The following is a 15624-nucleotide window of genomic DNA, read 5'->3' on the forward strand; positions in this document are numbered from 1 at the left end:
GAGGAGACAAGTTGCTCAAGTTTAGGGATAGGAATGTTAACCCATTCTTGTCTAATGTAGGATTCTAGTTGCTCAACTGTCTTAGGTCTTTTTTGTCGTATCTTCCGTTTTATGATGTGCCAGATGTTTTCTATGGGTGAAAGACCTGGACTGCAGGCTGGCCAGTTCAGTACCCGGACCCTTCTTCTACACAGCCATGATGCTGTAATTGATGCAGTATGTGGTTTGGCATTGTCATGTTGGAAAATGCAAGGTCTTCCCTGAAAGAGACGTCGTCTGAATGGGAGCATATGTTGCTCTAGAACCTGGATATACCTTTCAGCATTGATGGTGTCTTTCCAGATGTGTAAGCTGCCCATGCCACAGGCACTAATGCAACCCCATACCATCAGAGATGCAGGCTTCTGAACTGAGCGCTGATAACAACTTGGGTGGTCCTTCTCCTCTTTAGTCCGAATGACACGGCGTCCCTGATTTCCATAAAGAACTTCAAATTTTGATTCGTCTGACCACAGAACAGTTTTCCACTTTGCCACAGTCCATTTTAAATGAGCCTTGGCCCAGAGAAGACGTCTGCGCTTCTGGATCATGTTTAGATACGGCTTCTTCTTTGAACTATAGGGTTTTAGCTGGCAACGGCGGATGGCACGGTGAATTGTGTTCACAGATAATGTTCTCTGGAAATCTTCCTGAGCCCATTTTGTGATTTCCAATACAGAAGCATGCCTGTATGTGATGCAGTGCCGTCTAAGGGCCCGAAGATCACGGGCACCCAGTATGGTTTTCCGGCCTTGACCCTTACGCACAGAGATTCTTCCAGATTCTCTGAATCTTTTGATGATATTATGCACCGTAGATGATGATATGTTCAAACTCTTTGCAATTTTACACTGTCGAACTCCTTTCTGATATTGCTCCACTATTTGTCGGCGCAGAATTAGGGGGATTGGTGATCCTCTTCCCATCTTTACTTCTGAGAGCCGCTGCCACTCCAAGATGCTCTTTTTATACCCAGTCATGTTAATGACCTATTGCCAATTGACCTAATGAGTTGCAATTTGGTCCTCCAGCTGTTCCTTTTTTGTACCTTTAACTTTTCCAGCCTCTTATTGCCCCTGTCCCAACTTTTTTGAGATGTGTTGCTGTCATGAAATTTCAAATGAGCCAATATTTGGCATGAAATTTCAAAATGTCTCACTTTCGACATTTGATATGTTGTCTATGTTCTATTGTGAATACAATATCAGTTTTTGAAATTTGTAAATTATTGCATTCCGTTTTTATTTACAATTTGTACTTTGTCCCAACTTTTTTGGAATCGGGGTTGTACATACATACTCTCTTTTCCAGTTTTTTGACGTTGGTATGTTTTTCTCTTGTAAATATGTGTGAAGAATATCTAACAAAGTTTTGGTCGACTTTTGGGTGTTCAACACATTTTTCTCTTTCCTGGCAAACAAAAACGTTTCTGTGCATGCACAGCAGAAAACTTTTGCACTGGATATTCGCATCAGTTCCAACATGTGACATTATGTTGTCTCGACAATCATGCAAGATTGTAAACCATATTCAACGCTCATTCTCCATCGGGTAGAGTGACGTAACACACGTAGGATAAGCGATATGCTAACAATATTGCATGCTATCAAACCAAATGAATGAAACCTGCTAGAAGGTGTTTTTATTCAATGGAAAATGTATAATAATTTGCGATATTTTGCTCCGACGACATCACTCCCAGTGTTTTCCTGCTGATTTGACGCACGTTGTTAAAATGGCGAACCGGTTCAAAATTGAAATTCTTTTGATTGTGTATTTTTTTTTGTAGATGTCTCCATATAATATAAAGAACATTACACAGTAGCCTGAAGATAATGAAGTTTATCTTCTCATGTTGAAAAATATGTTCACTACTTGAAGATAAACTTCATATCTTCGCACAACTGTGTAACATCTTATATATATATATATATATATATATATATATATATATATATACATACACACACACACACACACACACACTGGACTCAGCTCATATATACGATAAAAACAACACATTGTTTTGAACATTCATATGTGCTCAAACATAACCCAAGAAGAAATAAACCTGCCTCCATCTTCGGATTAGAACAGAGAACACATGGAGGAGGAGGAGGAGGACGTCATTAAGTTAACTTTTCACTAAATAAAAACCAGTAAAGCTACTCAGGAGATGTTAACAGTCAGTAATCTGGGGTCAGCTGAAGACAAGTCAAAAAAATATATCAGGTCTGCTAAGAAATGAACGGTATTATCACTATTTTGCAAATTGTTTGATTAAATTATTGAACGGTTTACAAGCTACTTGTGTTTAACAATGCTACCAGCTTAAAATGTAGTTACGTTTTGCCACTTAAACTTAATTACTGACTGACATGTAAAGCCAGTGTTTTCCATTATCAGATTACTTTATTACTTGTTAAATTATTGCCAAAATGCGATTTTTTTTTTTTTTGCAGTTATCAGACTATGTGGTACAAGCAAACTCACCTCTCTAATAAATCAACTGTTCCAGTTTAGCGGTCTTTTGAACGTTATAACAACATTGACAGCAAAACTGAATTTATTTTTTTCGCGGTCCGGTTTCCATCAAATCGTGCGCTCTGATTGGCTCGCGAGCGGTCCGGACTCCTACGATCCGGACCCCGGTTACGGACCTTTGGCGACTCGCTCGTTCGCAACAACAAACATGGTAGCAATTTTTTGTCAACATTTATTTTCGCATTTCTCAGTATAATAGCATTAATTTTATATCATGGATAGCGATAACGACAGTGTTCACAGCGAAAGCGAGTTTTACTACCCTGATGAAGACGAAATAAAAGAAAACGTTTCAGGAGAAAGCTAAAAACCTGTAACTGTTGCTAACGCCGAGCAAATCCAGCAGTTTATTGAGAAGCAAAGAGGCAGAAAATACAACAAAAAAGACGACCTACGACCTCAATGTCTTTGGGAAGTTCTGTCGAAACCTAAATGAAGGTCGAAAGGTGGAAGACATACCCGGTGAAGAACTAAACATGTTGCTGTGCAACTTTTTCATGTCCGCAACAAAGAAAAACGGCGATGTGTACGAGCCGTCCTCGCTCACGTCTTTCCAGAGAAGTATCCAGCGCTATCTGAATCAGTCCGGCTCGAAACTAAATATCTTCACAGACCCTGAATTCAACAAGTCAAGAGAAGTCCTTATGGCCCGTAAACGGCAGCTGGTCGAGGTTTTCGCAAAGGGAAACCATCCACAAGCAGCCAGGGTGTGTTTTTGACGAGTTTGTAGCAGGTTTGTTCTAAATATGGTTTCCCTTTCAGGCGCTCTCATTTTCTGTTAGAATTTGGTAAAGAAAAAAATAAATATATTATTTACCAGCTTAAGGTTGGTCCGTATCGTGAAATATTGTGACTGAGGTCTTGAATACTGACTGAGGCCTCTGGACCGAGGTCAGTATTTTCAAGGCAGAGGTCATGGTATTTCACGATATGGACCGACCTTAAATCTCATAGGCAACGGTTTTAATTTTATGCACATTTGAAACTTTATATGTTAAAAAACCCTCTGTAATTTTCTTCTGGTCCCAAGAAGTATTGTTAATAAGTAATTAAAATAAGTTAGCGCGGATTGCAGCGAATTTCTGTTCGGCTATTTTCGTGACCACTCGCCCCGTGACATCATTCAAGCCAAACAAACCGCTTGAGTTGAGTCCACTTCCGTTTATTTACATTGCCGTTCGGCTTGAGTGGAGATGTGCGTTCAGGAATTTCCAAAGAAAAACCCCATGCCTCATTGTTGTGCAGTGAACTGTAACAACGGGACCGGTTCAGGAAGAAGTTTTTACCTTTTTCTGAGAGAGGAGAAGAGGCGGAGCGAGTGGGTTGGCTTTTTCCGAAAAAGGAGAAGAGGCGGAGTGAGAGGGTTGGCTTTTTCTGAAAAAGGAGAAGAGGCGGAGCAAGTGGGTTGGCTTTTTCTGAAAAAGGACAAGAGGCAGAGCGAGAGGGTTGGCTTTTTTCAAAAGAGGAGAAGAGGCGGAGCGAGAGGGTTGTTTTTTCCGGAAGAGGCGGAGAGTGTGGATTGTGCACGTGAAGCCAGAGGGTTGGTTTTTTCCGGAAGAGGAGACGAGGCAGAGAGAGTGGATTGTGTGCATGAAGCCAGAGGGTTGGTTTTTTCCGGAAGAGGAGACGAGGCAGAGAGAGTGGATTGTGCGTGTGAAGCCAGAGGGTTGGCTTTTTCCGAAAGAAGAGAAGAGGCGGAGAGAGTGGATTGTGCGCGTGAAGCCAGAGGGTTGGCTTTTTCCGAAAGAGGAGAAGAGGTGGAGAGAGTGGATTGTGTGCGTGAAACAAAATCAGTCAAAGAAGAAACAGAGCAGCAACGCTCAAGCAAAAAGGAGAAGATTGGAGGTAAACATTTTTACTTTTGCTTGCAATTGACAAGTCAAGAATCCTGAGGGATCCTGTACAATCATTGTGGAAATGAGACAAAGGGATATTTCCTCGCTCAGAGTCGGCTATAAATAGTATAATGCCGCGGATGGCAGGCTAATGTGGCCTACCGGCGCACTGTCCAGTAATCGTTCCCTATATCCACTAGGGAGGGCCGTTTAATTATTCTTCAAAAGGGCTCTTATTTAGCATTACGACGAAAGTAGGAATTTATCATAACTACCAGGATAAATCGTTTGGGCGCGAGTCTTGTTGAGGTGCGGGGTCACCGCGATCAGAGTCGGCCGAGTCGCTGTCCGATTCCGAGGCCGCACGGTCAAACCAGTGAGCCACATTCACCGACTGCTTCGCAACGGCCATAGGTTCATACATATATGGTTTCACCTCTCGATATTCAATTTGGAGAGTTCCTACTTCAAAATCACTATCGCTTTCAGACATTTTACACAACCTCTCACAACCAAAGTCCGTACACGTGTGCTCGGTTCGCAGGTAAATACAGAGCTGCTCCCAGTCTGTTTGGCTTAAATGATGTCACGATGACGGTCCCCTGGCGGTGAAAGTGCGCATAAGTGAGATGTAAGCAAACCTTCGGAAATTGGGCAAAACGGTATATTTTAACCGTTTTATTCAATTTTAGGGTGCAAATTAGATACTAGGAAGATTGAATTCGCTTTTTGGGTCGTTCTTCTAGACAATAAAGTTGATATTCTACATTTCACCTCCAACCATTGTCCATGACCTTTAAGCTGGTAAATAATATATATCTTACCTCATACAGGTGCTGTTTCTGATGTCACTCAGCCAGGCTCTCATCTGAACAGCATCTCTGGTCTCAATGACGTACTGAACCTGTCCTTCCAACTAAGAGAACAACACAGAGGGACAGAAAACAAGAGATGGACAAGAAGGCCTGATATTAATTGCAACAAAATAGGGCTGTAACGATACACCCAACTCACGATTCGATTCGTATCGCAATTTTTGACCCACGATTCGATATGCCCACGATTTTTTTTTTTAATGTTTTTTTAAAGTAGTAAATTTGACTTATTAACATTTACTTACTTACATTAACTATTTAATAACAAATAATTCAGACCACTGCAGAGAATGAGTAATATGTATGCAAAAATGAACAAATGTATATCCAAAGATTGTTTTATTTCTCAAAATAATACTGTTGAGCCAGAAGCTCTGTTTTTTTCGGTTCTGAAAAAGTCATTTTTCCAAATCGTGTAAATCCATTAAGATTTTTTTTTGGGGGGTGGCTCGCTCACTGTCTCACTCTCATAGGGCCAATGATTTTCTGTGATCGCGGAAAACGGATGGAAATTACAGAATTTTTATGGTGAAACATTGCTCGTGTGTCAAAATGTAACTGCCGCAGAAGGCTTCCGCCCAAGCAGACATGCCTTCAGTGTTGCCAGATATTGCTAACGTTTTCCACCCCAAAATATGTTCAAAACCAGCCAAAAAGCACCTAAACCTGCCCAATCTGGCAACACTGCATGCCTTTCCGGTCAAGTGATTGTGATTGGCTTGTGGCACACCTAGCCAGCCAATGAGCTGCTTGTTTACAGATTCGCTCCCCGCGTCGCAACCAGAATGGCGACCGCTTAAAAGAAATGAATGCTCTGCCAGTGGCAAGTGTGGACGTTGCGTGACTCGCAGAAGATTGTCGCAGGTCGGCGAAAAAACGACTTACTAATAGATATAAAAAAATAAAAGTAATTTAAGTAAGTTTAAAATGTAATTTAAATAAAAAGTAAAGTATTCATAAATTGAAGTTTGGAAGTGCCTCTGTTTTTGGGCTGAGGAGAAGTTTGAAAGGGTGTACCGCGATTCTGCCTTCTTGTATCGTGATATGGATCGTGGCTCTGCGTATCGCGATTTCGATTTCGATACGCATATCGTTACAGCCCTACAACAAAAGCAAAGCGTAGGTAAAAGTAACATTTGATTCGCGAGGCACCTTGGAGTGAGAGTGTGACGGAAGCAGAAACTGAGACCCGTAAAGACAAACCTGCAGTAGAAAAGTGTTTTCTTTGTCTGGCACTTCAAGAGCTGTGGTGCTCCTGACGTCTAAGATGCAGCAGCATGGGATAGTCAGTCTGGGTTTGGAGGCCTGAAGAGGACAGCAAAGAAATTTGTTTTTCTGGTCTTTCATATCCTGTCTACAGAATTCACAGCAACACCAGACAAATAAGTTTCCAACAACTGATTTTAATCCAAAGTACAACAGAATCATATAAAGTTTACTACTTCTAGTTTGCAAGATTCCGTGAAATGCAATGCAGAGCATAAAACTGACCTCTAAAAATATGATTTTCCATTTACCTTGGGAGGGATGTAAAACTCAAGGAAGTACTCCTCTCCTCGCTCGCCTCCTTCCTTTTCTCGCTCCTTCAGAACCAGTCGACACTTGTGCCAGCGAGTGCCCCGTCCAGCTATTGTCCCCCCTGTGACCGGAGGAGGCATTCCACCTGCTTGGTCTGCACTGGAGCCAGACACGGCATTGGTATTGTCCATGCCATGATGGAGCAACCCGAAAGAGAAGCCTGAAAAGCCATGAGAGCCAGTAAATTCATCTGCAGAGGAGCAAACGTTCACGCCTCCCTCTCGTACAAGTCTGCCTGTCTTCCTAGAAGGTAGGGAAGAGGGTAACAAGGCTGACGTGGGTCCCACAGGTGCTTGTAGGGTTGGTGGTGGAGAGCGGGACAGGCGCAGCTTCTCTAGCCTGTGGGTCCACTTCTCCTTCTCGCCTTCTCCGTTACTCCTCCTCCGATCACGAGCTTCAGACAGGGAGAGAGATGTGGCGCTGCTGGAGGACGACGGTGGCAGGGAGGAGGAGGATGAGTGAGGGAGTGAGAGGGGCAGAGAAAGTGAGACGGGAAGCGAAGTTGGGGCACCTTGAGCGCTCCTCTTGGCATCCTGCAGGCCCATAGTGTAGCTGTAGCTAGAGGGCAGAGGTGTAGCATTAGCAGAGCCACAGTTTTGAGGCGAGTCACTAGAAGAGCTCCGCCAGTGCAGGATACCTCTCACGCTGCCCCGCACACTGCGGCCGACATTGCGCAGGGAGAAGCGTTTCTTTAGCTTGTTTTTGGAGTGACCACCTGCACCGGAGATGCTGCCCTTTGAGCCGGAGTTTAGCGGTCCTCCAGAAGCAGGGCTTAGTGGTGTCAGGCTGCCATCAGGTCTGTCTGTGAGAGTACCACCCTCTGACTCACAGTCCTTCCCTACGAGCTCGTCTGACTCCGCCTCCTCTCCTGTCACTGGCCCCACCCAGCTGTCCTCCTCTTCTTCCAGGTCTCCATTACCAGGCAAGTGGCCAGGATACTTCTTAACCGTCAATGCCCTATCTTCCCTTCGACCATTGTTCCCGCCCATAGAAGACGAACAAGACGAAGAAGAAGAAGGTGGCAGAATTTGCGCATGCGCATACGAGTCCTGGAAAACGGTAGGATTCTGAAATCTATCCGCACCTCGAGTGTCCAATCCCTGCCGGGCTGAAAGTGGCTTGGGTGGAGCCCTGCCATGTTTGGGCAGGTAGGTCGAAGCAGCGTCAGGTGGCACAAGTGGTGGAGACGTCGCTTCTTCCTCCAGTGACGTGCCATCAGACTGAGTGACCCAAATCCCTGTACCCTCCCTCACTGCACCGCTTCCCTCAAGTTCGCTCTCAAAATGTCGAACAAATCGGTCAGTGAAGCGGCGGCAGAAAGCAGCAGCAGAATCAGGGGAATAATGTGGATTCTCCAGGAGAAAGGCCCTGAAGTGACGGGCAAAATCGCCAGCGGCTACTCGGGCGTGAAGCTCACAGAACTCGGTCCAGCTAAGGCAGGGAGAAGGTGAGGGAGTCGGTGTGTCAGACAGAGAAGACAGCGGCTGACCAGAAGCCGGAGGGGGTAAAGGTGGCGGACGCATAGAAAGGGGCAACAATGACGGAGATGGAGGAGAAGGCGAGGGAGATGGAGATGGGGGAAGAGGGGAGGAGTTTGCTGCAGCCCGTGGGCTGGGCGGGGTTAATAAGGAGCCGTTCATAACTGACTAAATGACAGACTGAGTCACTGTGATTTGCAGATTAATCACTAAAGCCTTCTGATCGAGGATCAGGAGACTGTCACAAAACGATGGGGTCAGGAGAAGGCACGCTCTGCTCATGGGGTAAAGCTGTACACAGGATTAGGAAACGTAATGATCCGGCGAAGGAGTTATGACAGTCTCCCCCCATTTAAGAAACAACTGGGCTGCTTTAGAAACGATTGCACACTCTGAATAAAGCAGTGAGCGCTGACTTAAATACATAGAAGAGTCTGCATACTGATCGACTTTAGAATACACCAAAAGGATTATGAAGAGCTAGTGTTCAGTGAGGAGCGGAGCTGATAAGGTCTTGTTTTTCTTCAGGGCTTTACCAGAAACCAGATGAGCGGATCCGTGGCCTGCAAAAGAAAAAAAAAAGTATAATAGTATCAATGGCATAAATGCACAAAAGCTAGGCAAATTAAACATTCTGAAATGCAGAGCCACTTTACGGGGTAACTAATGATCGCTTTTGTCAGTGACTAATGTCTTGCAACATTTATTAGATTTTCTTATATTAAAAATCAGCTTTGCCGTCATATGTAATCAAAACGCAAATTATATAAAAACCGTGAAATTCTTGTGTTACAGTAACATGCTCCTACGAATAATAAAGTGTGTACGAGTCAACAAGGTACAGAGACAACATACAAGAAATGAACAGCTCATTTTAAAGTTCCAAATGTTTGCTTTCCAGCACAGAATTAAAGCAGAACTGAAGTCAGTCATTTTTAAACTTGCTTTATTTCTTAATTAACGTGTTATTCAATTACGCTTTTGGTTTCATCATGACTCGTATTGGCAGCTAACTGCAATTAAATATTATACTTATCGGCCTATTCGGTTTTTAGCCATGTTGAATTTAGTTCGTTTGGTCCACGGCAGGCGTCGCTTATCCGTGCGATCTTCACGAGACTTCGAAACGTGAAGTGTCAGCCAGGTGTCAGTGCCGCCATTTTGAAAACTGTTTTCCAAATGAAATATTGCACAAAAACGAGTTTAAATGACGATTACCAGGGTGTTTTCTAGAAAAATTTAGTATGAGGGTGCTCACCATGGCGAGGGAGCAAAGCCGGGGGGGGGGATGGTGCCGGTTGTCCCCCCCTCTCCGCCGTGCGAAGCCTTTGAAAAATTGAGGCTACAATGGGACATTCTAAGGCTATCTGACAGGGAAACTGTAACAAATTGTCAACATTGAAAAAGAAAAATAATCTTCTTCTGCCCCGGACAGTCTTCGGCTTTCTTCCGTTTCGTGCCGTGGGATGACATCTTTAAATGCCCAAGTGTCAACAAAAACAACTCGCAAACTACTTCTGTCAAAAACTCCCGCGCCGGTGGGTGAAAGGTCATTCAGTCTCGCTCTCGCTGACCTTGTATGTAACCCATGTCAAATCTCGCAAGAGCAGCCGCGACAAGTAAACAAACATGGCGCCTCAGTCTGGAAAACGCCAATTCGTATTGTTTTTGCACCGTCTGGCGGTGTATCTACTATGATTGGAATATTTTTGGAGTAATTATAACGTATTTGATGATCAGACACATTGTCACGTGGTGTTGCTGGGATGTTTTCACGGAGAAACGATCGTTTTGAGAGATTGCATGTTGTGCAGAAGCATACAAGTGCATGGCCTGAGTGTGACTTGGGGTTCAATCGGCATTTCGGTAAGAGGGCGCACGCCGAGAGTAAGAGGGCGCAGCGCCCCTGTTCCCCGGTTTAGACGAAAGCCTGATTACTGCCTACTTTTTTCAAACTTTCCTGATTGCTATCAAAACAAACACAACTTCCGGCTTGATTACATCAGCATTCGAAAGAGGGCGCGCGCGTCTTTTGACAACGTCGGCAGATGTCAGTCATTTTGATTTCCGCTGTACATTTTACTTCCGTCCTACGATGTCTCGCACAGGTCTCAACGCATCTCGTTTACGGCCGTTGCTTTGACATATGGACTGATATATTACAGAGCATACTTCAAACACTCATAACTTGCAATAGCAGTGACAAAATAGTGATCAAAAATGCATTCCTATATTTAATAAAATCTCATCTCATTATCTCTAGCCGCTTTATCCTTCTACAGGGTCGCAGGCAAGCTGGAGCCTATCCCAGCTGACTACGGGCGAAAGGCGGGGTACACCCTGGACAAGTCGCCAGGTCATCGCAGGGCTGACACAGACACAGACAACCATTCACACTCACATTCACACCTACGGTCAATTTAGAGTCACCAGTTAACCTAACCTGCATGTCTTTGGACTGTGGGGGAAACCGGAGCACCCGGAGGAAACCCACGCGGACACGGGGAGAACATGCAAACTCCGCACAGAAAGACCCTCGCCGGCCACGGGGCTCATATTTAATAAAATGAGAAATAGAATTTTGATAAATAAATTGCCTTCAGTTCCCCTTTAAATGTTACAGAAAAAAACAAAGTTTGTATCTGAGCAGCATATTACATAAGAGAGCACTTTTCAGATTAAAAAAGAAAACATAATGAAGGCTGCTGGGCTTTGGTGCAAAATGAAGACGCGAGTGTGACGGTCAAAGTGTCCAGACGAACTATGGCTGGTTCTGTAAGACGCTCAGTAAAACCTACAGCTCATTTCCTTATCAAACTGCACTCACTGTACTGCAGACCTTTTTTTTTTTTAAGCAAAGGGTCGTCTCACACCAAATATTGACTTTTTTTATTATGGCTTACTGCTGTTTACAGTATTTTTCTGAAATATTTCACCATTTTATTATTTTTAAGCCTTTTTTTTATCTACAGCATTTCTTTACATGTGCCCAAGACTTTTGTTACACAGTACTGTATATAGGGAAAGGTGATGCATAAGTTGAGACCGTATTTAATATGAGTAGAGCAAATAGTGGTGCACACTGCGTGGCCAAATACTTGTGGACACCTGACCGTAAAACTCATAAATGCGTATAGGACATCCCATTCCAGATGTACTTCCCCCTTTGCTGCTAGAACAACCCCAACTCTTCTGGAACGGATTCCACTAGGTTTTGGAGCGTGGCTGTGGAAATTTGTGCTCATTCAACCACAAGAACATTAGTGAGGTCAGGCACTGATGTCGGACGAGGCGGCTTGGGGTGCAGTCGGCATTCCACTTCATCCCAATGGTGTTCGGTGGGGTTGAGGTCAGGGCTCTGTGCAGGACATTCAAGTTTTTTTCCCACTCCAACTTTGACAAACCATGTTTGCACGGACCTCGCATTGTGCACAGGGCTTTGTCATGCAGGAACAGGTTAGTTCCAGTAAAAGGTCATCTTAAAGCTACAGCATACAATGACATTCTGTACGACTGTGTGCTTCCAACTTTGTGGCAACGGTTAGGTCACGTGCTATGTGTCCGACATCACTCCCTACTCACTATATAGCGAGGTCGCAATTTTGTAGTGCTGTCCGAATGTATAATGAGAATTGTTACACCCTATATAGTGCACTCACCGACTAGTGGCAGCGTGTCCGCCTCTCGATCGGGAGATCGGGAGTTCTATTCACGGTCGGGTCATACCAAAGACCATTATAAAAATGGTACCTACTACCATCTGGCAAGGCACGCTGCAATACAGATGTGCATGGGGAGTTAAACTCTCCTGGTTACCAGAGGACTAGCCCCCCACTGTAACCCTAGCTATGTAATAGGCGAGAGGCCGAGGGCTACGGAAACGGAGATCGGCGCCGCCCGATGCGCCACCATCAGAGTTGGGCCTGGTTAGTACTTGAGTGGGAGACTGCCTAGGAATACCAGGTACTGTAGGCGCGGGAAGGACTTTAACTTTTAATATAGTGCACTCAAAGTATCCCACAATGCATCACGAAAAGTAGTGTACAACCGATGGTCACTAACCAAGCAATATATCCCATCATGCATTGCAGTCGCGCTGAAGGAAAAAAAAAAGGCAGATGACAGAGAGGCGCAACCAGTGCAGCAACGAAAGAATGCTATGTACAAATGTATGTAAATTTCTGTTTGACTTTTGATAATAATATGCAGAGTATTTTTGAATTATGTTTAAAGTGAAATTCTGGACCAATTTCGTTTTTTTTTTATATGAAAGTATGTCCCTTTACACACTCATCCAGAAGGGTAATTTTGCACTAGGCCATCTGTCTACAGCAGAAAAAAATAAAATAACAAAACGCATTTGGAAAAATCCCAAGGGAGTCTGGAGCCAGATTCGTGACGTTACCTGCGGAAGCGCCAGCAGGCTGCGCGAGCTTGTGCAGTTTCAGTGCACAGCCTGTGTAGACCAAGCGCTCCCATTTCTCTCTCACTGTCTGGTCTTTTGGAAAACGATGAGTACTAATCCCATCAAGATTGGTGTTGCTACACCCTCCTACGATACATCTGTTAACCATTTTAATAATTACGCGATAACGTTGAAGAAATTTGCAGAAAACCATCAGGTCGTTTTCTCATAAACAAACCAGCGCTGACGTAGGATTCAGAGGGAGGCGTCCTGCACGCGATGTCACGAAAATCAATGTTTGCCGGGAAATCCAAATGCAAAGTTTTTTCAGAGGCGGACCAATTCGCCTCAAATGGCTTGATTTCAACTGAATTTTTCTGGTATTGCGCAAAGTAAAAAAACTGCAGAGAATGCAGAATGTTACAGATATTTGACCAAAGTTTAATATAAAATAGGAGAATTACACTGATCTTGCTCCTGAATTTACCCGTGAGATGCACTTTAACTGTTTTGAATGTAGTAAACATTACGCCATTATGGCAGAAAGCACGGCTAGCGATCTGGCACGTTTTAATTATGCGACAGTCTTCTTCTTCTTTTGGCTGCTCCCGATTAGGGGTCGCCACAGCGGATCTTTCGTCTCCATTGCTCTCTGTCTTCCGCATCCTTCTCTACCACTTTCATGTCCTCTCTCACCACATCCATGTATCTCCTCTTTGGCCTTCCTTGTTTTCGTCTGCCTGGCAGCTCCATCCTCAACATTCTCCTTCCCACATGCTCTGCATCTCTTCTCAGGATGTGCCCGTACCATCTCAGTCTCATCTCTCTTAGCTTCATTCCCAAGCTCTCCATGTGTGCTGTCCCTCTGATGTGCTCGTTCCTTATCCTGTCCTCCCATCGCAAACCTCTCTTCGTTAAGGGTACGGTCTCCAATCCGTACATCACCGCTGGTCTCACTACTGTCTTATACATCTTACCTTTCACTTTTGCTGGGACTTTCCTATCATAAATGACTCCTGAAATCCTTCTCCATCTAACTGCTCCACCCTGTCTGCACTCTCTTTCTCACCTCACTATCGCAGCCCCCATTTTCCCGCACAGCTGACCCCAGGTACTTGAACTTTCTTTACGTCCACTCCTTGCATCTTCACTACACTCTCATCCCCATTCTCACTGATTCTGTGCGACAAGTGTGCAACAGTAATGACGTACATAAATAAAGGCGCAAAACAGTAGTGTTTGAAAGTGTTTTTTCATGAGCTCACTATATAGTAGTAATTCCCTATATAGTGAGTAGTGAACAAGTGAATGATTTCAGACACAACGTAGTATGCATGTTGTGATACGAAAAAGAAAAGAAAGTACTTCTGAGGGAACCAGAACCTGTTTCCAGCTGTACCAAGTCAGGCTTTCGTCTAAACGGGGGAACAGGGGCGCTGCGCCCTCTTACTCTCGGCGTGCGCCCCCTTACCGACTCCGTGAAAACATCCCAGCAACACCACGTGACAATGTGTCTGATCATCAAATACGTTATAATTGCTCCAAAAATATTCCAATCATAGTAGATACACCGCCAGACGGTGCAAAAACAATCCGAATTGGCGTTTTCCAGACTGAGGTGCCATGTTGTTTAGTTGTTTAATTGTTGCTGCTGCTCTCGCGAGATTTGACATGGGTTACATACAAGGTCAGCTGACTTGTAGAGCGAGATTTCTCGAGACTGAATGACCTTTCACCCACCGGCGCGGGAGCTTTTGACAGAAGTAGTTTGCGAGTTGTTTTTGTTGACACTTGGGCATTTAAAGATGTCATCCCGCGGCACGAAACGGAAGAAAGCCAAAGACTGTCCGGGGCAGAAGAAGATTACTTCTTTCTTTTTCAATGTTGACAGACAATTTGTTACAATTTTCCTCTCAGATAGCCTCAGAATGTCCCATTGGAGCATTTTTCAAAGGCTTTGCACGGCGGGGGACAACCGGCACCATCTCCCCCCCCCCCCACTTCGCTCCCTCGCCATGGTGAGCGCCCTCATACTAAATTTTTCTAGAAAAAACCCTGCAAGTGTTGTCCGCTTGTGATAGATCCTCATACCAAGTTTGAATAAGGTCACGGTCGTTGTAATTCTCATCTCATTCTCATTATCTCTAGCCGCTTTATCCTTCTACAGGGTCGCAGGCAAGCTGGAGCCTATCCCAGCTGACTACGGGCGAAAGGCGGGGTACACCCTGGACAAGTCGCCAGGTCATCACAGGGCTGACACATAGACACAGACAACCATTCACACTCACATTCACACCTACGGTCAATTTAGAGTCACCAGTTAACCTAACCTGCATGTCTTTGGACTGTGGGGGAAACCGGAGCACCCGGAGGAAACCCACGCGGACACGGGGAGAACATGCAAACTCCACACAGAAAGGCCCTCGCCGGCCCCGGGGCTCGAACCCAGGACCTTCTTGCTGTGAGGCGACAGCGCTAACCACTACACCACCGTGCCGCCCCGTTGTAATTTCAAAACCAATATTTATATAAAGCCACCCATCGTACCATGTCTTTGGTCTATGTCAGGAGACAAGTAGGACCCTACGAACCTCTCCTCGTCACAGTAAAGAAGAGAAAGCTCGCTTGGTTCACGCACAGCACGCTCAGCAAAACGATCCTGCAGGGAATGGTTGAATGGTTGGGCGGCACGGTGGTGTAGTGGTTAGCATGGTCGCCTCACAGCAAGAAGGTTCTGGGTTCGAACCTAGCGGCCGGCGAGGGCCTCTCTGTGTGGAGTTTGCACGGTGTCTGCGTGGGTTTCCCCCACAGTTCAAAGATGTGCGGTTAGGTTAATATGGGACGGCCTTGGGCTGAGGTGCCCTTGAGCG

At 44.9% G+C, this 15624-nt stretch overlaps 1 protein-coding gene across 2 annotated transcripts in view; it reads right to left on the minus strand.

Annotated features, from left to right (window-relative positions):
- sh2b1 (SH2B adaptor protein 1) overlaps nucleotides 1–15624 on the minus strand; it is a 33542-nt gene that overhangs the window by 14383 nt on the left and 3535 nt on the right. For both annotated transcript variants that reach the window (XM_060901820.1, XM_060901821.1), the window contains exons 3-5: nucleotides 6811–8912; nucleotides 6497–6598; nucleotides 5243–5334 (exon numbers count right to left, since the gene is read on the minus strand). In XM_060901820.1, the coding sequence (XP_060757803.1) occupies nucleotides 5243–5334; nucleotides 6497–6598; nucleotides 6811–8511 (1895 nt within the window). In that variant the 5' untranslated portion in view covers nucleotides 8512–8912. The remainder of the gene's footprint in view (nucleotides 1–5242; nucleotides 5335–6496; nucleotides 6599–6810; nucleotides 8913–15624) is intronic.

Source organism: Neoarius graeffei, chromosome 20 (genome assembly GCF_027579695.1).
Source record: "Neoarius graeffei isolate fNeoGra1 chromosome 20, fNeoGra1.pri, whole genome shotgun sequence".
Lineage (NCBI taxonomy): Eukaryota > Metazoa > Chordata > Actinopteri > Siluriformes > Ariidae > Neoarius > Neoarius graeffei.